The 27,766-nt window shown below is 42.6% G+C and overlaps 1 protein-coding gene across 1 annotated transcript in view; it reads left to right on the top strand.

Moving 5' to 3' along the window:
* Positions 1–506: 506 nt before the first annotated feature.
* frem2b (FRAS1 related extracellular matrix 2b) overlaps positions 507–27,766 on the top strand; it is a 68,885-nt gene continuing 41,625 nt past the window's right edge. Inside the window, exons 1-2 of the mRNA XM_058633825.1 lie at positions 507–5,749; positions 6,871–6,960. Of these exons, the coding sequence (XP_058489808.1) occupies positions 739–5,749; positions 6,871–6,960 (5,101 nt within the window). The 5' untranslated portion in view covers positions 507–738. The remainder of the gene's footprint in view (positions 5,750–6,870; positions 6,961–27,766) is intronic.

Here is a 27,766-nt window from a genome sequence, read left to right on the forward strand (position 1 = left end):
GAGGGAGACAAAGATTTTCCCCCCGTCACATTAACAGTCAAGCCTCTGCTGTACAGCTACACTTGTGCTTGCTTTCCATCTTCTGTTAGTCATAGTGTGGGGAGGCTGGAGCTGTGATTACAGAAATGCAGGAGGAGGACGTGTTTAAGACATTTTAGATAGATAGATAGATAGATAGATAGATAGATAGATAGGAATAAGAAATGCAAAATATGAATGAAATATTAGAATAAAGAATAAAAAATGACCAAAATGTGCAAGTGAATAATCCAATTTGAATATTTGACAAAAATGTCATGTCCCTACATTCTTCAACCTGAAGGTCCAACCCACGCGGAATCTTTTTTTTTTTTTTTTTTTTCTTCCCCCTTCTCATCTGCCCAGAATGACACGGTCCACGTCCATTTAAAACCTGGCAAAGGAATTCCTGCAGAGATGTGAGCCAATGAGCTGCGAGGAGGGCGTGACTCTCCTTACTCCAACAAAAGCAGGAGTATGAAGTTTAGGTTATCAGTGCTCAGCTGCTGAGGGAGAATGGTGCACCTCAGTGTGAACGCGCGCGTCTTTTTAATACCATCCAATTCTGGGCTTACATTCTCGCAACTTTAACCGCCGCGGGTTACTACTCAGTCAACACGTTGCGTGTGGAACCGCAGAGGACACGCGTGGAACTTTGCGCGCGCGCGCGCACCCAAACCCACACATACTCACACACACACACACACATACACCACACAAATGGCTTGGATTATCCCCCCGCTGCTGCACGGCTCTGGCTCAGCTCTGATTCTGCTCGCGCTGATTCTGACAGGTGATGCGGCGGCGCAGGTTTTTGACAGCTATGGATTATCTTACGCGCTGAGATCGGAGCTGACAGAGGACACGATACTGGTCGCCAATAACGGGATCCGCGTGCCTTTCGGGAGATCGGTCTTTGTTGATCCCATCAACGATCTGGTGATCCAAGTTCAGCCCGGTGATCGATGCAGCATAACAGTGCTGGACAGTGACCCGCTGTCCCAACGGCCTGGACACCTGTCTCCGAAAAAGTTTCCCTGTGAATTTGGCCCCAACGAGGTGAAGTACTCTCACTTCGGCTCCAGGAGTCCCCCGAGGGACAGAGTGAGATTACAGCTCAGGTATGACACCCCGACGGATACCATTATTATACCTTTCATGATGGAGGTGGAAGTCATTTTTACGCAGCTGGAAGTACTAACCAAAAATATGCCACTCACCGTGGAGAGGCTGCTCGGCACAAGTAATCCCATTGATAGAAGAATTTTAGAATTTACCTTTGATAGAAGAGCACAACAATGCAAAATAGCTTCTCTTTCCAGTGGCAGTGTGTTGCCCAGGTATGGCAAACTCGTGGATGAGGACAGCCTGGGAACAATGGTGGACTGTGATGAGTTTATTAAAATGAACATCCGTTATGAGCACACTTTTGCTTTGAAGTCACCAAGCCGAGATTACATTCCCATGCTTGTGGAGTTACATGATAAGGAAGGCAATTTGCTCAAGCAGGAGTTTTTCCAAATTTTGGTCCGGATTAAAGAGGGAGAGGAGAACACGGCCCCTAAACCCAGCTTTGTGGCAATGATGATGATGGAGGTCGACCAGTTTGTAATGACCGCGATAACCATGGACATGCTGGCCGCAGAGGATGTGGAGTCTAAAACTGATGAATTAATTTTCAACATCACATCCCCGCTCTCCTTTGAGGAGGGCTACATAGTGAGCACGGATGATAGGAATTTACCAATAACCTCGTTTTATCAGGGGGACCTCAAAGACTTGAAAATCGCCTACAAACCCCCTGCTGTGGATTCAGACACTGAGCGGATTTTCCAGATTGAGTTTGAGGTTGTGGACACAGAGGGGGCTGTGTCCGACCCATTTGCTTTCATGATTGTTGTTAAGCCAATGAACACGTTAGCCCCTGTGGTGACGAGAAATACTGGTCAGTTACTCTATGAGGGTCAGTCCAGACCTCTGTCTAGCTCGCAGAATTTGGAAATCAGCGACGAAGACAATTTAGATCGAGTCAAAATCACTGTCATTGATGGGCTGAGGCACGGAGAGTTAACTGTTTTGGGCTCAAGGAGGAAATTTTTCACCCCAGCTGACCTAGACGCTGGAGTTGTCATTTATCAACACGACGGCAGCGACACGTACAGTGATAATATCATTTTCAGAATGACAGACGGCACAAATGAGGTGGAATTTCTGTTTCCCATCACTGTTGTGCCGACCGATGATGAGGCTCCCATAATCAACGCTAACACTGGTTTGATTTTGTTCAAAAACCAAATGTTGCCCATCTCCTCTCTCATGCTCAGTGCAGCAGACATCGACTCAGAGGATTCTACAATTAAATTCACAATAGAGCCTCCCTTTTCTACCATTGGGCAGGTGCTGCTGCGTCAGTCTGAGGCCCCGGCAGACCCATCAACATGGAAGTTTAATACAGACGATGAAATGTACGAGAAAGCGGTGACTGAATGGCTGCAGGAGGATATTACCGACGGCAAAGTGTTTTACAAGCACATTGGGCCCCACAGCAGCAGCACTGTAATGGATCAGTTTGTGTTTAGAGTTCAAGATGACAATGACCCACCAAACCAATCAGGCGAGAGCGCATTCATTATCAAAATCCTCCCTGTTGACGACCTCCCACCTGAACTCTACCCTGGCACGACTCTGCAGATGACTGTGCATGAATATCAGCTCACATACTTCCGAAAGAAATTCCTACATTACACTGACTTGGACTCGGAGGACCGGGACCTGAGATACACAGTCATCCAGCCACCGACCGACACAGATGAGAACAACCCTGTTGTTCTGGGAGCTCTGGTGTTAACAGAGAGGCCAGACACGGAGGTCGCAACTTTCACACAGGCACAAATTAACCACCACAAAATAGCGTACAAACCACCTGATCTAGAGCTCGGAATTACCTCTCATGTTTTGCAGTTTAAGTACACTGTGGAGGACGTTTCTGGAAACAACATGGAGGGGGTTTTCACTATATTTTTAAAGCCTGTGGATAACAAGCCGCCTCAAATAACCAATTCTGGGTTCACTCTGCTAGAACGTGGTAGACATATCATTACAAGGGCTGAGCTTTACACCTCAGACACAGACACAGACAGCCAACAGATAGTATTCACTGTTACGCAGCCGCCACTGCATGGTCAGATACAGTTTACATTTACTGGCATGACAAAGGGGGATACTTTCAAACTAGAGGATATTAGAAATGACAGAATTTCGTACATCCATAATGGGGATGAATCAACAACTGATTCAATACAAATTGATGTCAGCGACGGGATCCACGTTGTCCCAATTATTATAAAGATTAATGTGAAGCCAGTGGATGATGAGACTCCAACTATCAGCCTCCCAGCTGGCACAATTGGCTCCTATATAGATGTGCTGGAAAACGGAGCAACAGAAATCACGAGTAATGTAATTCAGGGACGAGATGAGGACACGGACGACCTACGCTTGACCTTCATTGTTGAGGACCCGCCGTCGTTGGGTGAAATCCTGGTCAAAGGTGTCCCTTCTGGCACATTCACTCAAGCTGATATTATTAATGGCTTTGTGGTCTATGCTCATACTAGTGGGGAGGTAGGCTTTACCACAAAAGAGGACTTTTTCAATCTCACTCTGACAGATATGTCTGACGAGTGGACAGTTGGAGGAAATAAGATCACAGGTGTGAGAGTGCACGTAACTATTCTTCCTCTGGACAGCCAGGCTCCAGAGATCTTTGTGGGGCCGCAGTTCACCGTTGTCGAGGGAGAGAAGAGCGTCATTCATATTCTTCATATAAGCGCTGACGACGTCGACACCCCCGATGATGACCTCCTTTGTACAATCATTGTACAACCGACATCAGGGTATGTGGAGAATATCTCCCCAGCCCCTGGCTCCGAGAAATCCAGGTCTGGGACGGCCATTAGTGCTTTCACTATCAAGGACATCAGACAGAATCACATTTACTATGTTCAAAGCATTCACAAAGGAGTCGAGCCGGTAGAGGACAGGTTTACATTCAGATGCTCTGATGGCATCAATTTCTCTGAGAGGCACTTTTTCCCCATCTCCATAATCCCCTCTAATGATGAAAAGCCAGAGATTTACATGAGAGAGTTTGTAGTTATGGAGGGCATGAACATAGTCATTGATACTCCCATTCTGAACGGTGCTGATGCGGATCTCCCCACCGATCAGCTCACATTCGTTATCAGCAAACCCCCCAAGCATGGATTTATTCTCAATCAGCTCACCACTGGCACCGTTCCTGTCTTTAACTTCACCTTGGATCAAATCAGGGAGGCCTCCAGCATAGTGTATGAGCACGATGACTCAGAAACCACAGAGGACAGCTTTGATGTTGTTCTCACAGATGGAAAATTCAGCGTGGAGAAAACAGTAATTGTTATGATTATCCCCGTGGATGACGAAACCCCAAGGATGGCAATCAATGACGGACTTGAAATTGAAATAGGGGATGTGAAAATCGTAGACAGCAATATTTTAAAAGCTACTGATTTGGACTCTGATGACAGCACGTTAACTTACATTATTCGCTACGGGCCAGGTCAGGGTTATTTGCAAAAAACGACACGCTCCGGGACGTTGCAAAATATCACAGCTGGAACGAACTTCACGCAGAATGATTTGGATCAAGGTCTGATTGTGTACATCCATAACGGACAAGAGGGGATCCGAGACCTCATCAAATTTGATGTGACAGATGGCATCAACCCATTGATTGACAGATACTTTTATGTGACAGTGGGTGGCATTGACATGGTTTTCCCGGACGTGGTCAGTAAAGGTGTGTCCCTTAAAGAAGGTGGCAGGGTCACTCTGACCACAGACCTGCTCAGCACCAGCGATCTCAACAGCCCAGACGAACATTTGGTTTTCACAATCACCCGAGCTCCAACGAGAGGCCACTTGGAGTGCACCGACGCACCTGGGACACCCATCTCATCCTTCACACAGCTCCAGCTGGCTGGCAATAAAGTCTACTACATTCACACGTCTGACGATGAAATGAAAATGGACAGCTTTGAGTTTGAAGTAACCGATGGGTACAACCCAGTGTTCCGCACTTTCCGCATTTCCATCACCGACGTGGACAACAAAAAGCCTGTGGTAACGGTGCATGGCCTGGCGGTGACAGAAGGGGAGAACAAGCTTATCACGCCTTTTGAGCTCACAGTGGAGGACAGAGACACCGTTGACCGCCTCTTAAAGTTCACAGTCACTCAAATCCCAGTTCATGGCCGCCTGCTCTTCAACAACACCAGGCCTGTCTCCTCCTTCACAAAGCAGGACCTGAATGAGAACATGATCAGCTACAAACACGATGGCACAGAGAGTGCAGAGGACAGCTTCTCCTTCACTGTCACCGATGGCACTCACACTGACTTCTTTGTCTTCCCTGACACAGTATTTGAGACAAGAAAGCCCCAGATAATGAAGATTTCAGTCCTCCCAGTGGATAACGGGGTGCCACAGATTGTCGTGAACAAGGGCGCACCAACTCTGCGGGTCCTGGAGACGGGTCACCTGGGGTTCGTTATCACCAGTAAGACCCTTAAAGCAGAGGACAGAGACAGCATTCAGAACGCCGTCACCTTTAGGATTACTGTTGCCCCGGAGCACGGCTACGTGATCAACCTCAGCAAAGGAAATGCCACAGTCACCACTTTCACTCAAGGTAAGAGAGCTACTTCTAAATGCTTTCTAATCCTGTGACATCCTGTTTTGATTTTTCAGCACAGCAGAGACTCGCAGTGATGACAGCTTTTAATTCTCAGAGTTATTTGTGTCCTTATTTTACATTCGCTCACTCTTCTTGAAGTATTACCCTCTGTAGAATGCTGATTTCAAACATAAAGGTTTTTGTTTTCACTCGAGAGAGCGAGTCTATTCTCCGAGAGGAAGTATGTCAGTGCCTCAGGCTGAACAGCTCTCACTGGGGTAGTGCATATTTTGAACGATACCTAATGTATTTGACTTTGGAAATGATTTGTACATTAGTAGTGTGATTTTTTTTTTTTTTTTTTTGGATGCGGCACCAAGATCATTTTAGAGATTATGATGAATAATGCTGAACATGCATATGTCAGAGGGAGGGAGGCATGGAAGTCCTGGCCTAAATCAAACCACTGCAAACTCTAGTCATAGTGGAAAAAAGGTACAGATCAAACAAACGAGAGGTGGTGACTGGGGTCAGTGGTAAATATTAGGCTGGCAGCACCAGTGTGCAGTCAATACTCACACATTGCCTGCTTGCATTTACTGAGTCACTGTGAGATGATTTCCCCAATAGTTCAATATTTCAAGAGGTTTCACAAGCGTAAACAGATGGTAAATAAAGACACCTTCTCCTGGGCATTTGAAAATTGTGGCCATGCATTTTTATGTGTCAACCCTTGGAAGGGATAAGTTTTGACATCAAATTTTGAAGATAGAAGAGGCTGTAAACGTAACTATCTTCTTGATCCAGGGCTATAAAGAACCCACGTCTTAACTCCACACTATTGGGATGGCAAACAGGACTATGCGCTTGAGCCCCAAGTGTCAAGCCATTCTTTATGATCGCTGTCATACCAAAGCCTTTTGGATATACAGCCCTTGTTACCAAGCTTCCCCTTTTCGCATCCACGTGACACTGTGCACAGTGTGCTTGTTTCATTCAATCACACAGACCTCAGACTGGTTTTAATAACAAGTCTCAGACGTGGACATTGACCAATAATCTGACTGGAAGCAATTCAGACTCATTTTACCACGTCATTAAAGCCAAACAAGTGACAAATGCATCTATCTTTTCAGCTGAAATTGATGACATGAGCATCTGCTACATTCTGAGGGATGGTGACAATGCTACAAGTGACATCTTCTCTTTTTCCATTGTGGACAAAGGTAAGTTTAGCATTTAAACATTTCCCTCACACACAGCTCTTTCTATTGACTTGTATTAACATACTGTGTGTATATATATATATATTTTGTTATTGACTGATTATTTATTTATTGCCTTATATACGGAGTTTTATAAAACACCTATTTCTCCATGCAGAGAAAACAGAACGGTTGCTTGTGCTTCCCGCCGAGTCTAATTTAGCATAACTACTGTGTAAAAGGTGTGTGCACAGATAAGAAGAATTCATACATGGATTCACATTTTTTGCACAAGTACGTGAGAGAGCGACCGTTCAGTGGATGAGAAATGAAGAAAGTCTACTATTTACAGATAACTCTCGCGTGCTTCGCCAAAGATTCAAATGTCACAGCTTCCCGGATTGTTTACCTCATTATCGGAACATTCATATTTGTCTTACTGTGCAGTATACTGTAGGTAGCTCAGAGCATATCACCCCCACCCCCCTCCATGATCGCCCATTCTTTTTTTTCTTCCAATCTGGGTACACAAAGTGACAATTTGAGTAATTAGGAGAACACTCAGCAAAGCCCCGTCTTTCAGCTGCAGATATGTAATCAGGAACGAGCTGAGTGAATGAATGCACAGAGGCATTCGTGGCAGTGTTGTTGATTAGCAGAAGCAGCGTGCCTGACGGTGTGCCCTTTCTGTTACCCTTCAGTGGTGACGAGTGAGCACAAAAGATCTCTCTATTCGGGGCCCTCTTTTCCCACGAGCACCTCGAGGGCCCCCTGCATGTATTCTCATTTCTCTCTCTTGGGACTAATTTGTGGCTTTGCTCAAAGAATAGGTAAACATCATTGCCAGCAGGTGGATGGGTGTGCTAATGAGAGATGATAAAAGTACACAGGACAAGATGATTCTGAGTGACAGTGCTTCACCTGAGCTGCCGTTCACTCCTTTGTTCTTGAATGACGTTCAGTCAGTGCCTTTGTCGCTGTCTCAATCAGGTTATTTGTCACGGAAACGTCTTGTTGTCGCTCTCCCCGTCAAGTTCCTTTTCATTCCTGCATTCTTAATGCTCGATCCTTGAATCCCAAAATAGCCGTTTATCATCCAAGCCTGTTAATTAAAATGATTTTCCTGCACTCCTGCAGTAATTTACATTACTTTTAGACTTGACAACAACACTCTGTCCTCAATAACAACTCGCTGTTATTAAAAAAAAACAAAAAACCTTTGCAGTTAGACACATTACTTGTCTGCAAAATGTCATCTTTGAAATTGGATTGTGCTTCATAGTTGCACCTAAATTGCTTGACAAAAAATGACGAGGAGTCTTATTGGATGACCCAGCCGTGAGAAGTCGAGGCAGACGGTGAACACTTTTTAATAACATTTAAGCTGTGCTGGTGGCTGCCATAAATCCCCAGACGGAGCCTCCAGCTCTTTGAGCAGTTGTGTTGCATAGCGTACGCTGGCACACAGCTGTACTCTGTCATGTTCAGCAGTGGGAAACATTCTCCTTCTCACTTCAAGTTCATTGGCAAGTTTACCAACCGCACCCGGCGTTTTTCAGGGTGAAAAGGTTGCTTTTCATGTTGCAGCTGCTTAGCGAGTTTAAAGGAGCAGCTGCGCTGAGCTGTGAGTGTGCACGCAGCGATGCTCCTGCTATCACCTGCTGATTTACGCGTGTATATTAATAAAGCCATGGACGCAGATAATGATAATATTATTTTATTATTCAATGTATTTATACATGTTGTCCAAAAACGGCACACAATCTCCAATCACAAAGAGATTTTCGCAATTCTAGATTAATCTAATAAATAGATACGGCTTGGTACGACTGTTCAGTGTGATGCATATACTGTATAACAAAACCTTGAATACCTATGTTGGTGTTGTCCTTTACCTCATGTGAACAACTTTAACAGCTGTTAATAAGACATCTGTGCTGATGCAACCAGCTATAACCAGCCGTTAAAAAAGAAGCCTTCGGTGACATCATGGTCACAGGATGGCGGTGCAAACATTTCTCTTAACAGCATTTTGCCTCTATCTTTGAAGAAGTAACATCAGATTTTAGGGGTTTTAGAGATTATATAGCAGTTCATTTTTTTCCTCATCTGATTCCAGAGATTTTGGCCAGTATCAGACTGTGTATCGCGTTGGCTCATCTCTACCAGGAGACATGCTATTTTCAATGATGTATTAAATGTGTAAAGCAAAACTGAGCACCAGCATATCAGACAAGAACAAGTGCTATTGTTACCGCACGCACATGGGTAAAAATAGATCATGAAAACACGAGTCCAGGAGGAGAGGGGTGTTTTTTTTCGCTCACTGAGAAGGATTGCCTTCAGACGGAGGCTCTGAACTGCTCTCTGTGACGTCCACGCGGCTCGTTACTCAAGAGCGTCCAGAGCAGAGCGTGAATATGACGAGGGGCTCTTCAATTGTGCTTGTCTCTTGACCACGGCTAAAAAAGCCATCGGAACTCTAGGGCTCTGGGCTCCAGTGGTTTCCCGTAGGTACTCGAATGCAAAAAGAGGCTCAATAACAACACTCATAAAAAGAGAATGAAGGATATTACCTTTATATAATATTATATAATATAATATTCGTCCCTGTCAGGATTTGGCATGCGTACGTCTCATTACCGTAACGTCTAGACCTTCTGTGATCTGGGGATCTGTCAGCTGAGATTGGCACAGCACCCCCTGTGACCCTCATGTGGAGGATAGAGTGGTAGAAGATGGATGGACGGATGGAGCTTTGCTCCCTTTAACATTTTTTGACAACTCAAGAGCCATTAGATCAAAATATATCCAGACATTATGGTAATAAGAGGGTTAAACATGAAAAAGCTAGAAAAGTAGTATGGCAGAAGCTGGAAATAACAAACTTCACAAATATTAAGCACTAAATAATTGTCACCATTTTCTTCTCTCGATGTCGTTTTTTTTTTAAGCTTTCTGTCAATTTGGCTGCTGTCGTACGTTTATCTTTTGCCGCTGCCTCCGAATCATCACTGCATCACACAAATGGCAGTTATTGGGATTCTGCTGGCTGCGCTGTCAATTGCAAAACCAAGCTGTCTCACCACCTGCTCTCATTACAAGGACGACACTAGTTTAACCACGGCATGTCTGCTTCACAAAGGTAAAATCAATGGATACCGTGGAGCCATTCATTACACACTGCTCGAATACTCATAGCGGCTTGACAGCGTTGCTGTTGATCCGTTTCCCAGGTGGATGGATTGTCTCAGGACTTGGTACAAGGCACAAGCTCAGCTCTCACATTAAGCTGCAAGGCCTGAGTTCTTCCTGGCAGCAATGCCTTTGCTACTTGAAGAGTCATTTGAACTGTAAATGGTGTTCCCAGGGCCCAGATTTATGCCTTTGTTGGACCTGGCCTACTTTCGCCCATTGTTTGGCACAGTTATCAGCATATGTAAATATTGGCTGCAAAAACTGACCTGCGCTTTTTTTTGCCCATGACACTTAGATATTTCAGAACTGCTAAAAGTGTCTTGATAAATGTGAGACTTGTAGACAAGTTGCTCTTTCACTCTGTTAACTTATTACATAAAGAAAAGTACTAGATTGGACTTTCCGCCACAAATAACAATATGGCAATTAGGCTGCATCCCAAAATGCTTATCCGTTTTAATTAGTGCGTCACACAATAACAGGATTTGCAGCGTGTGTGCTGCTACTTTCGACTTGTTATTGGTGAAACAGACTTCAGATTAATACAGAATTCACATCAAAATGATGCTGCCCATTGTTTTAAATAGACAATAACTGTATAATCACGGGTAATTTGTGGAGCCTCTGTGCCATTTTTCTCATCATTGTCTCCGGTTGATTTTCTATTTATTTTTTTTTCCATTTCACAAAACTGCCACCGTTTGCAGTCACAAATTGTGCCAAAAACGAGATGACAGTGCTTGTTTTCTCAGCGCCGCTCGTGTGTGCTCGCTATTTGTCAAGCTTGTCAGGGCTTTGAATGAATAATCACACAGGAGTGAAATTACACTTATTCATTTGTGTTGGAGAAACATCACACCTGGACAGCAACATCATGAACAGGGGTGTGTGTGGGGCCAGAAACCTCTGTAATTACTTGGAAAGTGTCTTGTTTAGAACTAAATTGGTGCGTGTGTGTGTGTGTGTGTGTGTGTGTGTGTGTGTGTGTGTGTGTGTGTGTGTGTCGAGGGGGCTGCTGTCATTCATTCTAAGACAGTTAATTGCTGTGCTTCAGCAGACTCCAGCCCTCCCCTTGTCTCCTAGGGATTCAGGGGCATTCAGGTGAGCTTACCTGAGCACACACACACACGTCTCTGCATTCCCAGGCAGTTGTTTGTGAAGCAGAATCTCTGTCTGCCTCCGGCCAGTCAGTCAGCGTCGGGGATGATACGACTGACAGATACATACTGCTGGGGTCTTTGTTTTTCATTCCAGCTACTCGCTACCCCCCTAATTTTTTTTTTCTTTCACTGAAATATAAGAAGGCACCAAGAGATAATTGATTTTTCGTTTCATAACAACGCACTCCTTATGCACGGGGTCAGAATTTCAAAACTCTCCACGGATTACACACGTGACTTGCGATACCCGTAACAAAGTAGCAATATGGGATTTTAGGAATTATTGTCCCATTGTCCTTAATGGGAGCAGCAGACCACAATAAAATGCAAAAATACCACAAATACCAAAGTACCACTTTTTTTAAATCCGATACGATACAGATATCACAAACGCGAGTATCTACCGATATCGATATTAGTCCCATACAGTAATTTTAGCACATTCGTGCTGAGTCGTTTCAAAGACATAATTCTCCAACTGTGTAACAAATATTGTTCTCCCAAAAAGAAGAAAGAAACATCTGTCCGGTATCTGATCCACTGATTTTGACCAGTATCGTACCGATACCTATATTGACCGATACCGATTCCCTTCCCTAGAAAAAACTAAAGACACATTGGCTTTCAGTAGTTGGCTTACTTAATATTTCCTTCCTCACTCTGATGTGTCATAGGAAAGTTATAGCAGAGACAGATTTAAAAAAACAAAAAAAAAACAGTTTGTTACCTTAAATAGAAATACAGATTCTATGCATATAAAGACGTTTTGGCTAATGTAAGTAACAAAATATACAAGAATATTATATTTTTCATCTTCTAAAGGTGATATTGAAGATGAAATAATCCAAGTGTAGAATCACATGATCTGTTGTTGTTTATCAATACCCCAGATTGAGCCTTTTATATTCATATCAGTATCGGGGTCAGATCTATGCCCACAATGGACAAACTAAAGACCTTTTACTCATTTTTGTACATAAATGTATGTAGTCCACCGAGTACAATAGTTCTGTTTTGTTTTGGAATTGGCTCTGCACTGTAACACGGATCAAATTCCTGACTGGATCATCCTCTTACACAGAGAGGAATGTTTCCCCTCTTTCTTTGTAGTGCACGTCCACAGCTCCCCTTCTCTCACCAGACATGTTTTGTTTGTTATTTTGTCTCCGTGTAGCAACATAACTTCAGGTCTCCGTGAGTACCCCAACCTAATAAATCCTCCCAACCGTTTGGGCCTGCACGAGCATCTGCTGTTGTAAATCATATACACCGTCCATGTTATCCGTGTGTTATCGCTTGTCACGCTGAGTGCATACTAGAGTCCATTTCTCTTGTTCCCCTCTCCTGTCTAATCTCAGGTTAGGTGGGATTATCTTTCTTCCCGTAGCGTGCTAGAGCACAGCTAAAGTAAGCGAAAAACATGCACTGACATGCCATTGTGAGGCTGGAATAGACTTTGTGTATCCTATAATACCCTTCATCACACAGCAAGTGATGACTTTGCAGTTTCACTCTGTGTTTCTATCCTGTTATTAATGAAATTGTTTCCTCTACACTTTTCTTGCGGTGCACAACATCCCTCCATCCCGGAGACCTTCCAAGTGAATCACCATATGCATGAAATGTGCTGCAAGCTCCGGCTAATTACATAGCCGGTCCAGTTGTTGTGTTTTTTAAGGAGGTTTTATAGTGTCACGGTCCATCTGGGCTGCAGGTCATAAAACTATCAGGAAGTCATTTTATTGTTATGGAAATTATTTTTGTGATAAAACATTTGGGAGTTGATAACAGGGCTATTCCTGGTTAGCAGCTGCTTCACGCGGGGATGAAAAACTGAATTACAAAGAGGATTTAGGCTAATCGTTTTAGATGCAGAGTGATTTACATGGCTCACTGGTCCCTGATATCTTCACTCGCTAACTTTGAGTTATAATGCTCTTCCCGTCTGCATTGCAGTTACACTCGCAATGTTTATTGCCCAACGTAATGAGGTGTCTCTGCACATTTTCACCATGATCTGTGTGTCTGAGAAGAGCAGAAAGTATCACTGTAACAGCCTGCTGCTCATCTGTGACAGATCTGAGCCAGCGTAATTCATGACGTTTTATTGTCTCCACTGAAGTGGAGATTTGCTCATGCAAGTGGCAGCCCACTGTGATGTCACCCAGTGATTTTTCTCTAAATGAGACCGTCATTTACAAAAATGGATGCTTTTCTAAATCAAAGAAAACCTGAAACTAATTTCCTCAGGATTAAACACAAGATTAGGCTCCTTTTCTCAGACACTTGCATATAAAACCGTCATTTTGCAACCGGTAACGTCGGCCCCCCGATGACCCATCGCCACAGCACATTTTCAAACACTTTCTGGGTTCAGAGAACACATTCATTAGTTTTCTAAACAGTCTGTGTGGTTTAGCCTTGATTTCTCTTGGCTTTTGTTTGTTGGAGTACCCTCAGCTCGGCTCTTATTTTATGCATCTTTTCATTCAAAGCTGTTTCTTTTACTCTTCGCCGCAGATTAATGTCAGTGTCAAATTAAAGTGTCAGAAAAGCCTCCTCTGCTTTCTCCAACGTGTGAGCTGGAAACGGAAAAGACAAGTCCTAAATGTGTTAAGGAAAGATATTTATTTCAAAGAGCAGTGGCTGTATTAAGTTGATTTTACATGTTGGCGAGGGTGGTATAAAATATAGAATTTGGGCTCGAGTAAAGAAGCATTAAACTCTTCATTTTCTCTGTGGAACACAGAGGGGAAAGCCTGTTTTAATAACCTCTTTCCTCTGTTTTAATGTGCTGCTCAAGTAAGTGCTCGGAGCCAAGGTTAATAAAGCTAAGGCAAATTCCCAAAAGTATAGAAAGCCCAGGCCCAGGCTTGTTCCCTGGATGATGATATGTGTCGTCATACCTGCCTTAGGATATCACTCTACCAGAACTGAGGTTGTTCAAGCACTGATGCTGGAGAAAATCCTCCTTTTGTGGACAACATGTGCAGGGTGAAGTTTGTCTTATCAGTTCAGTTCTGACAGTCAGGTCTCCCATCAACCTCACTAACCCCTGAAGAATACTTGTACAAAATACACATCACTGACGACGGGAGAAGAGGAAGAAAAATATCTCAGGAATGGAAATCTTAAATGCTCAGTGAAATGAGACTGGGAAATCCAAATTAAAGTCTCGGTGGCAGATGTCAACATTTCCGACTTGAAAACAAAGGTTTTGTTTTGTTTTGTTTCAAAAATACCCAAAGAGGCTCAGAATACAAACTGTGCTTTTTTTCTTTTGGTACAAATGCAGTTGAAAAATAAGTGGTATAAAAGTTTTAAGCAAAAACAATAAAATAAAACAATGCTTTTTCTTGTATGTGTTCAAACTGTGGGTTAAAGCAGACGTCAGTTTAGTGGTGAACATGTTTTACTTCTGGAAAGCAGACACAATTTAACACAGTCGATTTCATATGGGAAACTCGGGGAGACAATCTTTCACGGGCACAGACCGAGGAGATGTGCCGAGAGGATTTTCATGACCAGGGATTTTCTGTTCACTAGATTTCTACTTATATTTCTGCAAAGAGGTGATTCAGTGATGAATGAAATGAGGTCTAGTCAAATGTCTTTTATACCACTGGCCAAAAATTGCAAAGAGATGGTAGTGACTTGTACGGTGATCACACCACTTGCTGCAGATATAGAACGTTCAACAAAAAAAAAATGAAGTGACACAGCATGCAGTTCATATTACACTCACAAACCTATGTATATGTACAGCGCACAAACGTCTGTCTTTTTTAGTTTCTTGTTTGATTGTGGGCCATTATAATTACAACAGTGAGTTGCAATTATTTTATGACAAATTTGACATTCCCAGAGAACAGCAGGATGTTTGAGTTAGCGGTGCGACAATTGCTGCTGTGACATCCCTTTTTTCTACACTGGCAGTTTTTTTTTTTTCTTCCCTTCAATTTTAGCAAAATCACTCTAGATAATGTGTTTTTGGCCGCTGGTTCTGGAGCTGCTCCTTTCAGCTGTGCTGCATGATAAGTTTGTGACAGCTTGGCTAAGGCTGCATGTGGTGTCACTGCTGCATCCAGCGGAGCCCGAGTTTTGGGATTGGTTCATATCCACTCTTTTTATGCAGAAACATTCACACGCAGCATCCAGCATATAGCTGTCTGAGGGCCAGCTGTCTGATGCAACAATCAGAGATGAAGCTGGCACGGCTAAAATGATGCATTAAGATGCTGGGCATGAGCTATAGTTAAACTGCTAACTGCAATGTCTTTGCTCTCAAGCGGTTGTCTCGTGATTTGGAGTGCAATGGTGGGTCAGGGAAGAAAAAGCACAACCTCAATCAGTTCATTCAGTACGTGACATTCGTGTTAGTGCTATTAGACTTTTAAAATGCATGTAAAAATGTCAATAAATCCAGATTCTGCAAATGGGAGTCAAATTATATAGGATGTATATGTTCAGGTGGACTTGGATGTCCTTCCCAAGTGCATGAGATCCCACCTTTAGACTTGGACCTGGAAATAATAGAGGGATAACACTACAGTGAGGAGAAAAACATTTTCAGACCGACGAGGAGACTGAATGAATATTTCAGAGTTCATGAATGGTTGAAAGATGCGGAAAGGCACTCGACGTGGTACCAACTAAACTGAACCAGAAACAACCCACTACTCACATATTATCACCTCCTCGTGTAGCAGAGGCAGACACACGTCGTTTAATAAATACATCGATTTCCCACGTGTCCTTGTATACTGAGACAAATACAGCAGTCTCATTAAATGGCCCAGGCTGCAGATCAGTCTGTGTATGTAAACATACTTAAAGACATTTCAGTGTGCCAAGAGAAAAAAATATATGTGTGTACAGAGGGAAACTGAAAGTCTTTCACACTTTGAAACAGACTCTCTGGGGAGGCTTTTCATTCCATAAACTCAAAAGCGGAACGCACATGGTAGTCTTGGGACTAGCAGGGCTCTTGTCACATAAAAGGTGCTGATGAAACCCTTTGGGGATTCTGTGTGTGGATAAAGCTCCATCAGCTCCAACAACCCCCTTCCTCCACAAGTGGAGTCTGATCGGCAGGATATGACAATTCATCTCGTTGACAAATGGGAGGGAAGAGCAGCCAGAGGAGATGAAAGATACAAGTGCTCTGTTGGTCCCGGTACTGATGGGGGCAAGGCGTCAAGCTGCTTCCTGTCATCTGCACTGATTGCATGCATGTGCTGATGTACACTTCTCTCTGCAAACACCGCCTGTGTTGACAGGCTTGCGAGGGCTCAAATGTAGCAGGTGAGCACCTCAGGCACTCAGTGTCGTCTGCATCTGATTGGAACTTTATTTTTTTGTTTCTTTTCTCAAAGCTTCATTAAGAGTCAACAAAATACTGTGTGGCGAAGTCTGTACCCCACATTTTCTGCTTATCTAAAAATACACGACGGCCTCAAACTGTGCGGCTGTGCAAGTCGCAGAACATTCCTGTCTGAAACTCGGTGTGTTCCCCCTCAAGCAGCTACAGTGTGTCTCTGAAAAGTCAAACTTTTCACATGAAAAATGGTTTCCAGTTGCAGCGCTTAAAAGAGCTGTCATCAGGTGTCTCGCAATGCAGGTAAAAGCAATATTTTATGGTAAAATGTAGCTGCCCCCATGTGAATCAATCAGTTATGTGATGGTTTTTGGGTTTTTTTCAAAGCTGTTAACCTTCTTATGTTCTAATTTCATTGTGCACATGTAGAGAGAAGAGCTTAAAAAGACAGGGAAGAGTTCAAAGCTTAGATCAACCCTCCCCCCATGAAGAACACTGATGAATGTTTTTTCTGCCTGAAACTATACAGCCCATGTCTGGACTTATCTTAGTTTTGGAGTAAAGAGTTACATATTAACAAGCAAGTGCGGAGAGGGGAAACAAAGAGTAGCCACAGCGACAGACAACTGACAAGTCCAAACAGAGGTTACATTTAGCCTCTCAAATCCGTAAGTAATTGGCTGACACCATTGCAATTGCTCTGTTATTACTGCTCAATGAGCCATTGGCAAGAAGAGCCCCCCCTCCCCCCCAGCATATAGAGCTCCTTTTCCACTAACGCTACTCGACTCGACACAGCAAGGTTATTTTGCTTTTCCAATAGCGATAGTACCTGGTGCTTTTTTTAGTCCCTGTTAATCTCCAACAATTAGCGAAGGAAATGTCTAAAATCTCAATGTTTAACAGAGGAATCTGGTGTATTTAGTGACAGCACTGCTCAAAGGAAGTGATGATTAATTAACTGATTCTCATGATTCAGTCACACTGAAAACAACCTTGTTTGTGTGTGTGTGTCGTGCGTAAAATGAAGTGACAGCAGTTTCATGCAGCCATGCTGTTGTGACTCCGCCCACGTTGAGGAGCTACTTTATTGTAATGGCAAACCAACGCGCCGAGGCGTGGCAAGGCGAGCTGGGACCATGTCGTGGAAACGCTGCACAGTGTTTCATTACTGGGGGAGAACCATCAGGGGCTTGGGATACATCTGGGATAGTCGGCTAACAAATGTTATTTTCCTAAACTTGTGTAAAGGTCATTCTGTGTGACAAAGGTCACAGATAAAGCTGTTGGCAACAATGCAAATTCTGCAATGACATTTTGCTCCCTTGTCCTTCCGATCTAATATTTTTCAGCGTCTATGAAAATAGAACTCATCACTTCTTATGACTTAATTTAATTCCTTGTGGGTTCGCGGTGCTCTGCTCCTGACTCCACACTGTGCATGACGTGTTATCACTTTGAACGTCATGGCAGCTCCGATGCAGAGAGAAGCTCTTTGAAGCCTGTGATGTTTACCTCGTGGTGAGAGTTTCTGACACATTTGATCTGAGACAAATTTTCAACGTGTTGTTTGTTTTGTGAAGTATCCTAGTTGTGAGCTGTACTTGTCTTCATCAGTGAGCTTCAAACAGGGAGCACTGCACTTCTCTCCAATGCTGTTAACATGTGCAGCTCGTTTACACCAACATTAGTAGGACTAAGCTGACATTTGGACTGCTAAAACTTTCACTGCATTTTACTGTCTTTCACAATCTGCACTAAACAATTTTTTGGTAACTCCTTGAATGGTGGCCGGTGCAGATTTGAGTGTAACATAAGCTGTTAGTCAGCGACTGTGTTTAGTTGTATTTAGTGCAGACTTGTTGACCTGGAATTGTGTGACGACATAAAAGTTCATTGTTGTTTTTGACAAATGGAAGTGGAGTTCAACATCCATCATTTATCTGTCTGTCCGTCTGTAATATTGATCATTTAAGGCTTGAGTGCTTCTGGTATGGGAGGAAACACATGCACATTCCACAGTAGAGGTCTACAGGTTCATACCCACAGCTAATGTGAGGCAGTGGTGCTATTTTCGCAATTTGAGGTCTTGCAACAGGATATCAGCTGTCAATCATATTGGCGTCCAACCATAGGTGCTGTGCTTTATTATCTATTGTCCTCTAAATGGCAGCATCATTTACAAAATTGACAGCAGGTGCTATTGGAGAAGACCTGAAACTAGTGATTGATACCACTAACTCCTCAGGAAAAGGTTTAATGATGTTGTAAATCAAGTGAGAAGTGGCTCATGTTCTTCCTTTTCCTTGCAACCAGCAGAGTTTCCCCCTGGGGTCTATTCCGTATATTCTTACTTCCTGATTATCTTCACCCAGAAACCAGTTCCCCAGCAAAAAGTACATCTTTTTTTGTTTGTTTACAGTTTACATCACAGCATAACATCATCATTTTAATAATCACATAATGTAGAACATGTTTTTCTTTGCACCAGTGTAGTTTCACTCACTCATCTTCTACCGCCTTATCCTCCACATGAGGGTCACCACAGATTTCATCACAGTGCAAGTGTCTGTTTCTCCACGAAAACATGTTCCTGCATGTTGTTTGTTTCCATTGTGACATTCACATTGTACAAAAGTGGTTTAGATCTAGTGAAAAATATTTCATGTTGATGTTTTGAGTGTGTTAATGAAATTTTGCTAGCATCCTTTAAAGTCATCTGCTTTCAACATACTTTTTTTTTTAACCTAGTTTCTTTTTACAGTGCACAGGCTAATCTTCAGTCAGATTTAACGAGAGGGAGACAATAACAACAATAAATCCTTAGATGTTTTCTCACTTCTTTTCAAGAATGCAGACTAGCACACTTATCTTTAACGTGCAGGCCCGCACAGTTGTACTTGAAGGCTCCTTTTCACCACTCATGGACAAAGAACCAAAGAGTCATTTAACACTTCTTTAGGAATTACCGTTGCAGCTTTTCAGGGAGCATTTCCCTCTCAGGCAAAAGCCTTTTCTACATGTGAGGATTTGCAAGTAACAACTGTGAAATGCAGCTCTAACATGTCGTTAGAAATGAAACCGGCCCTGAGAATAGACCTGACAAACACCCGGCTCTATTAGTATGGCGCTCGCGAGTCTTTGGGACTGCGCTGGGGCTTTATATTCTATGGCCTCACACTGCTGCTTTCAGCAAACAGTCCACCATTATTCGGTCTGACAAGAGAGCAAACACTGTGCATTCAGGGGTCAAGAAAAAGCCCCCCCTTCCATCGTGCATCCTTAGGCTGCTTTGTTTTCTCACACATTTTCTGAACTCCTTGTTTCCTCTTGTTAGTTCCTTGTTAGTTCTTTTCTATTCGGTCACCAGCAGCAGTGGTGGTCACATGTAATACATGCAGCTCCAACATTATAAGCCTTTCACTACCATGGATGAGTGGGATCTTTTTTCTATATCGATCTTAAAAGTCTGTAAGGAATGTAAGAATTAGTCACACTGTAGCCAATGGAGGACTCCTCCGCTCACCTTTCCCTCTCCCAAGAAACCATAGCGGCCTTTGCATACCACAAAGGATGTTGCTGCCTCGGCAAAGTGAGGCCCTGTTCGTTAATTTAGTTTACTGATGAACAAAGTGTTATTTTTATGCTGCTACAAATTAAACCCTTGGCATAACTAATTTGTCAAAACACCCAATGCCCTTCCTTTGCCTTTTACCTAAACTGAGTGTGCTTTGTAGTTTATATTTCTTTTTGTACCAATGTGTTTGTTATACACAGGTATCATTAAATTAAAAGGGGTTTCTCACAACATTTCCATTACCATGAAATTGCCTGCCTCGTTGCATACAGGTTTCTCTTTGTATTACTTTTCTCTTTCAGGAGTGGTCCACAGATAATTGCCAAACTTAGGACTCACACTGTACATACAGTAACTGACTGGTAATGAGTGAGAAACTCTCCATTTTTAAATCCTCTGTGACCTTTATCTGCGAATGCAGACGAAAAGAACCCTGCAGCTGCTAATTCAGCCTTTTGTTGTTATTTCGTCTGCCATGGAGAGCTCAGGCTTTTGCTTTCCAAACCCTGTGGCTGACTGTTAATTAAGACACTTGAGGCTGCATCATTCTTTGACTGACAGGAATGCCATTCAAGGGCGACCAGGGAATACTTTGTCTGACCTCACCCACACAATCAAAGCAAGCAGAGCCCTCAGCAACAACTTTAATACCTGTTTTTGCTGCTGCTCTAGAAACTCAAGGTCGGTTAATTGATTTATTTACCTTCTTGCGCACAAATACTGGAGCATCAGATATTTCATCTTTTCAGTGTTCAGGTGTAATACTCATCATTCTTTTAAGCAAGGTCAGAAAAATGGTCTCAATGTGATGTCGAATTTTTCTAAAGGGGATTTACATAAATCATGATATATTTTTTTTAATAATTTTAAAGGAAATACTTTTGAATAACTAGTGCCTATTCAACTCAAAGCAGACTTTTCTGAGTCCTGACCTCAGATACTCTGCAGAACACACTCTTTCCCCCAATTTGGAAATCAACAACTTGCGACCATCGGCCGCTCGCTAATCCTGAGGTGTTGTGGAAGATTCTGTTTCAACTCTTCTTTCCAGGCAAGGCTAATAGGATTACACTTAAAAACTTAGGATCATTGAATGTACATATGTGACTCCAGTAACTGGTATGTTGACCCTTGCAAATATCCAAAGATCTGTTTTTTTTTTGTTTTCTGTGGTTTTGAGATTTCTTTTGTGGATTCATATTTTTCAACAGATTTATCTCAGTTAAAAGAAAATCTTTCCAAGCAAAGTATTCCCGTGTTGGTTTTCTGCGAGTTTTCTCTAGCAAAGTGACAGATGACATCATTTGTAGCAATGTGTGAGGACACTGGAGCGTAAAGCATGATACCCAGGACAGGAGTGACCTTTCCTAACAATTGTTTTGTACAATTCTGTACAATTCTGCCACATCGCTGTCCTTGCGTAAAGGAGCCCCTTCTGAAATTGGAGCTGTGGGAATTGTTCTCTGGGAATTCCTTCCAAGGGGAGGGGCTTCTTTGCCGGAACAAAGTGGCGGTTTATCCTACAACCGCGTGCTGCAATTTAAATTCATTCACAGGAAGTGTGGCGACAGGATGGTTTCCTTCTGATAGTCGTGCTTTTCGAGGACAACATTATAGAAGTGCTTTAAAGGCCCTTTTAAAAGGCTAATTTAATTGTGACCTGTAAAGTCAAGTGCTATCTACCTTAAATACATTTCTGTGGCTGTTGGCTAGCAGCGCAGCATTTTCAAAAATGCATTTCTGTCCTTGATCTCGTGAACTATTCTATTTCTGTGCTAATCCGACCATTGCAGGAGTTATTTGCCGGTCTGCTTCATTTGATTTTTTTAATGAATATGATTTATTTCTACACTCGTAAAAATAATATGATCCCAAAAGCCTAAATAGAATAGATGCCTATTCCCTCATGCGTAGCATGTTTCTGTGGAAATTAGCCGAAAGTCACACATGTGAAAAGACAAATGTATTCATAATACAGCCATTGGTAATTTACAAAAGTTGTTTCTTACTTTGTATTCCATATTCGAAAACAGTACAGAGTTAGCTCATTTCTATAGATCTGAAAAAGGTTTACCTGCTGAGAGAAAAGCTTTTCATGCTTTAAGCCCTGCAGTGGCTGCCTGACCCAAAACTTTTGTCTGGAAAGTGCCTTTGGCCTTTTCTTTTTCTTTTCTTTCTCTCAAATATCTCCTCAGAGCGACCAGTGTGTCAGAGTGGACGCGGAGGCGACAGCGTCCAGAGTGGACCCTGCAGAGTGTCCAGATTTACAGCTGAGCGATTCCCTTAAAGGCTGTGCCTGTAGAGAAAGGGTTTAGTGCGTGTGAAATCTTAACAGTTCTAAATCTTTCAAGCCGAGGCCAACTCCCCGCCCGTTACTGCTGATACAAGGCTTAGGATGATTAGACGCTATCGCTCTCTCGCGCTCGCTGCCCTGCAATGTGCGTTCTTTCCTTCTACGGGATTATCATATCCCCCTTTTTCCTTAATTGGAAAGGTAAAAAAGTATGCTGATATAGTCTGGCACATAATGAGGCTTAAAAACAACTAAACTAATAGACTTTGTGTAAACATTGTAACGATAGAAAATTGTCACTGTTCATCACAGGAGCAAATCTATTTTAATTTCCTTTGAGGAGAATTAAAAATTGATTTTTCCCTAACTTAGCTCACAGAGAAACTGCTACACTTTTCTAAATGAAAGTGAAATGTGGGCATCCAAAAGGCACATATGCTACCCTAAAAGAATGCAAAATTGATTAAATTAAAGCATATAAAGCCTCTTAAACATCCCAAAGATGCTACAGCATCCATCATCAACTTCAATATAAAAGTATTAAAAGGTTAAATGTAGTGACAACTTTGTTCTTAGAGGCTTGAACTTTAAGGTTTGTCCATGGACTGTGAAAGGAAATCGTGTGTCCTTAATAGCATGTGTTTATTATCCAAGCACCGTGAACGACCTAACATGCACGTTTTTGTCATTCATTGACCTTTGAGGGTGGAGGTATTTTAACCCTGACACGGTTGGAGGTTGGTCAGCACCAGAGTTGAGTTGTGATACTTGGGTTTTCTCGTCGGAAGACATTGGGACTAGGTCAGGGCACTGGCCATACTTTCCACATTGCATGTCTACGGAGAGTTGCTTAACATTCCTGATTGCCCATATACAGCCCTGGTTCCTTTCATACTAAAAGGAGCGATAGCAGCAATTCCCAGCAAGAGTTTGCCCAAGTTTGTATAGCCTTGTATTCTTTGAGTGACGAGTTTTGGGACCCAAAGTACCTCCTTGCCTAATCTCATTAGGATCCATAGTTACCGTCTTGTTTGTTGTTTCTTATGGACCCAAACAAGCTTCTGTGGAATCAAACTGTCGGGTTGCTCGTCCATTTAGGGTCGGCAGGCACCATTGCAGACATTTATGTCGCACATACCTCTGCGACATGCAGTCACAGACTTACCCAGACCTCATTAGAGAGGTGCATTTCCCATTTTGATCCGTTTCCCTTACTTCTTTCTCCAAGGAACTGAGATACAATCTACCACCTACGAAATGGGACACCCCTTCAAGAACACACTAGACTCTGTTCAATAAGGAGTTTTTCTACTAGACATGCCATCAACAAACACAGCTGCTGTTATATCTCTTACATAGGTTCTAGGCATTCTTTGTACTTGTCGGAAGCAAAGTGCAGACAGTCTACGTACAGACAAAGTACATACAATAGACTGCAAATGTACATGTTTTATTGTGCTAACCAATGTATGTTAAGGCGTGTTTTCACCGAGTGGAACGGTTCAGTACGCCATGTATTTCTTTCCGTTTCCATTAGGAATAGTACCAAAATAATCAGCTCCAGCCGAGCCACTGGGTACCAGAGCATTGGTACGGTAGTAGACCAGCTCCACTCATGACAGTCAGCTGATTGGGCGACAGAAAGGCGTCACTCCCAAAGAACTGGGACACCCGCGGTCTATTCTCATACAATGCTTGATGACTGGTGGAGAGAAACAGCCACAAACCAAGCAGGAAAAAAAAGGCGTAGCTGGATGTCCTCCATTGTTGTTTGTTGTGTTGTTGTCTCTTGTGTCTCGTTCGATGTTTGTTGTCATTGCACGAGTACGACGTCCGTACCATACCGTACCAAACCAAACTGAACTGTACCATGATGGAAGCACAGCTTTAGCCTTGTAATGGTCACATAATTAAGTTACTTTGGATTCAGTTGTTCTGGAAATCATCTTGTAGCCTTAATTTGAAGTGAAACATCTTCATTTTAAGGTCCAGTAAGCCTTTACACTGGGATAAAGTTAAGTGGTAGGGACAAGAAGTGAAATGGGATTGAGTCTAATTTAACTGTTGGCTCTGTGATAGATTATCCCAAACGACAGTCGTTTTTCCAGCAATTTCTAGTGTTAAAAAGCAACAACATACTTAATCTTTTCACAGCCGTTTCCCACTTCTGCTCAGGACCAAGGCAGTTGTTTGATTAAGAATTAAAAACTTTGAAGAATTGTGAGGTAATTATGAATAAATCTGCTTCAAGGATTCTGTGGCTCCCAGTGGAGGTGCAAAAACTCCCTATACAGCAGTTTGTTATGCACATTATTAAATATTTCTGCTCCTGTATGAAGTGTGGGAAAACTTGTACGCCAGCGTAAATGAACAGTTCCCCCACTGAGGCACGGCTTTGATTCAAAAACAGTGTTTACTGCATATTAGGCATTTCTCTGCTCTTTGTGCCTTGATTTAGGGCTTTGATTATGCTCTGAGTTAACTGTCACTAAAACTTATAATAGTCAACATTTTTTTGTAGCTGAAAATTAAAAGTTGATTCAAAGATCGAGCTGACTGGCTTGATGAGCTCAAACTGCTTGTACATTAGCGGTGTAATGATTCTTCAAACCCATGGTTCAGTTCATAGCCAAAATGTTCCTTCGCTGCTGACTAGAATGGGCCCGGAGGTCTGCAGTCTCAGGGTCATTATTCATCTTGAGCTAATTACACTAACCTATTACTGCAGGCATGATTGGACCAAAGATGCCACTCGCAGCTGAAAGACAATAAAATAGTGTTCATGTTGAGACAAAAGACAGTTTGCCGTTTAATACTTAATACATAGCTTGGCCATAAACCCTTTTCTTAAAGTATATAGTAGAGTATATAGAGTTTGTATTTAGATTAATTATTTTATTGAAATTAAAATAGACGATAACATTAAAATCCACCAGGATATCACAGTGAATTGCATGAACTTTACACGAAGCAGGGTAAAACTAAAATCTGAACACTTCACTGGTCCTGCGCACATCTGTCTTACTATCTAGTTGAATGGTATGTTGTGTGACATTTTATTTTTAGTTTTACAGTTCGGAAACTGTTAGCACACAGTCCGTTTGCAGTATATGATTGCTAAATATTTTTAGCTGTATTGTGTGCGTTAAACAGGATTCCCTGGCTGGTCCCAAATTATCCCGACTAATCAGTGTGGTGCTGCCTCTGTGGGCAAGGGCCCGCCTGTCTGTCTGCATGGCTGAATGAACAGATGAGGGTCCATGGGGCATCGCGGCCCCTTCATGGTGACCAAATAAGGACTGTCTGCAACATGTATGCAGGGAGGGGGAGACAAGGACACTAAGTTGGCCGAGTCCAGCCTCTCACATTTGTTGGCCTCTCTCTAAAGGTTTCCATCCTTTATCACGCGTCCAGTACATGAGTGTAGAGAGCTTGTGTCTGTGGAGCTACATGACCTGTACAGGGGTTTTGTGTGGGGTTAATGGAAAAGGCTGGTTATGTGCGCGAAACTGTGGAGGCTGATGCTGTCAGACCATGAAAAAGTGCTAAAAGGCCTACATCAACATTAAAACTAGATTTCCGCAATTCCGTGCCGAAATTTCTAGTGTGCCTGCAGTTCTTGCGGCATGTGTCTTCGCGTGCAGGACTTGTGCTGGTAAAGGATTGAGTGGTATTTTGGTGGAATCACCCTTTGAAAGAGAATAACTCATAAACCCCTCCCACTCCCTGATGCCCCCTCCGCCTTCCGAACACCTGCGTTATAAAATCTAAAAATGTGGATTGAACCTTTAAAAGCATTTAGACAGAGTGGTATTTTGGTGGACTCACCCTTTAAAAACACCAAGTTTTAGAGGAGATAACAAGACGGATCAGAGAGGACTCAGACGCAGAGGCCTTTTAATTGTCTTTATTGGCACTCGTAAACAATTCTCAAGGCAGGTCCTCTTTACTGAGGAAAAACAAAAGCGTGGCTATGAAAACCTATAACAAATTGCGAGCGCAACGCTCTACAAGAGAAACGCTGTGGAACTATAAACGCGGAACAAAAAAATCACTCCGAAGAGGAAACATACTCGGACTAAGGTTATCATGTAAAACTTAAACAGAAAACTCTCCAAACGGAGGAAAACACGGCTCTAAACACTTCAAAACAAAAGCTAACTCAAAAGCACAATCCTAATGATTGGCGATCCTTAACCAACTAAGAATGAGATAAAAAACAAAACGCAATCTAAATGATTGGATCTAACTAATAAAAGGTAAGTCACAAGCCTAGTGATTGGAGTTCCTAAAAGGCTGTGAAAATTAACAAACAAAAAATCTCTCCCAAGGAGGAAAACAAAAGCTATAAATCTTAACTAAGGTATCAGCTAACAGGCTATGATAAGAAAACTTACAAAATAAAGCATCGCTCACCAAGAGGATCAAAAACTTGAGGATTCTGGGGCTGTGACGAGGCGCTATGGTGATCAGGCATGGACGAAAACACACTGGCACTGAAACAGGGGAACAGGGAGTTTTTATAGTCCACATGGCTTAATTGTCAGCAGGTGTGTGTAATCAGGGCCGGCAGAGGAGGGGGCGGGGCAAACTGCTGGAGTGACAGGAGAGAGGGAGAGAGAGAGATTCACAATCCCCTCTGTTTCCCATTCTCACAGAGAAAACAGCATGTTTTAAAGTTGTCATATCTCAAGAACGGTTGATGATAGAGATAAAATTTTTGGTTTGTGAGCGCCAGGAGGCTTTCAGCAGCTCCCATCTCAAAATTTGTGACAAACGGGCGTGAATTGACAGAGAAATCACAGTTTTAAAATCACCCTCATCTTGATTTTCCACAACTCCAAAGCAGACATTTTAACATGGGAGTGAATTGAGACTGTGACCAGAGTTCTCTGTGCTTTGAGGTGATTTTAAGAAAAACTACAAGTCATATGAACATGACAAACACACACAGGGTTAGACGACAACCATGGCAACATTTTGATGTAAAAATTGTCTCTGTAGGTTGGAAATTGTGGGCAGGAGAAGAGTTTGTTTAGAAGTTTTTCTGATTATTTTGCTGGATCTTGCTAGAGTGTGTCACTCTAGCTCACACCTAACGACCACACACACACCCATTATAAAATCAGAAAGCTTTGAAAAAAAGTACAAAACTTAAACTGCGATAGTTCAAAAACCGTAACATGTATCAAAATGTCGACTTAGGTCAGAAAAGTCCCAAGTCTTGTGACCCGTTTAAACTTCCAACCACACTTCTACGTTAAAGTATGACGACACTGTGA

The sequence above is a fragment of the Solea solea genome, chromosome 7 (assembly GCF_958295425.1).
Source record: "Solea solea chromosome 7, fSolSol10.1, whole genome shotgun sequence".
NCBI lineage: Eukaryota > Metazoa > Chordata > Actinopteri > Pleuronectiformes > Soleidae > Solea > Solea solea.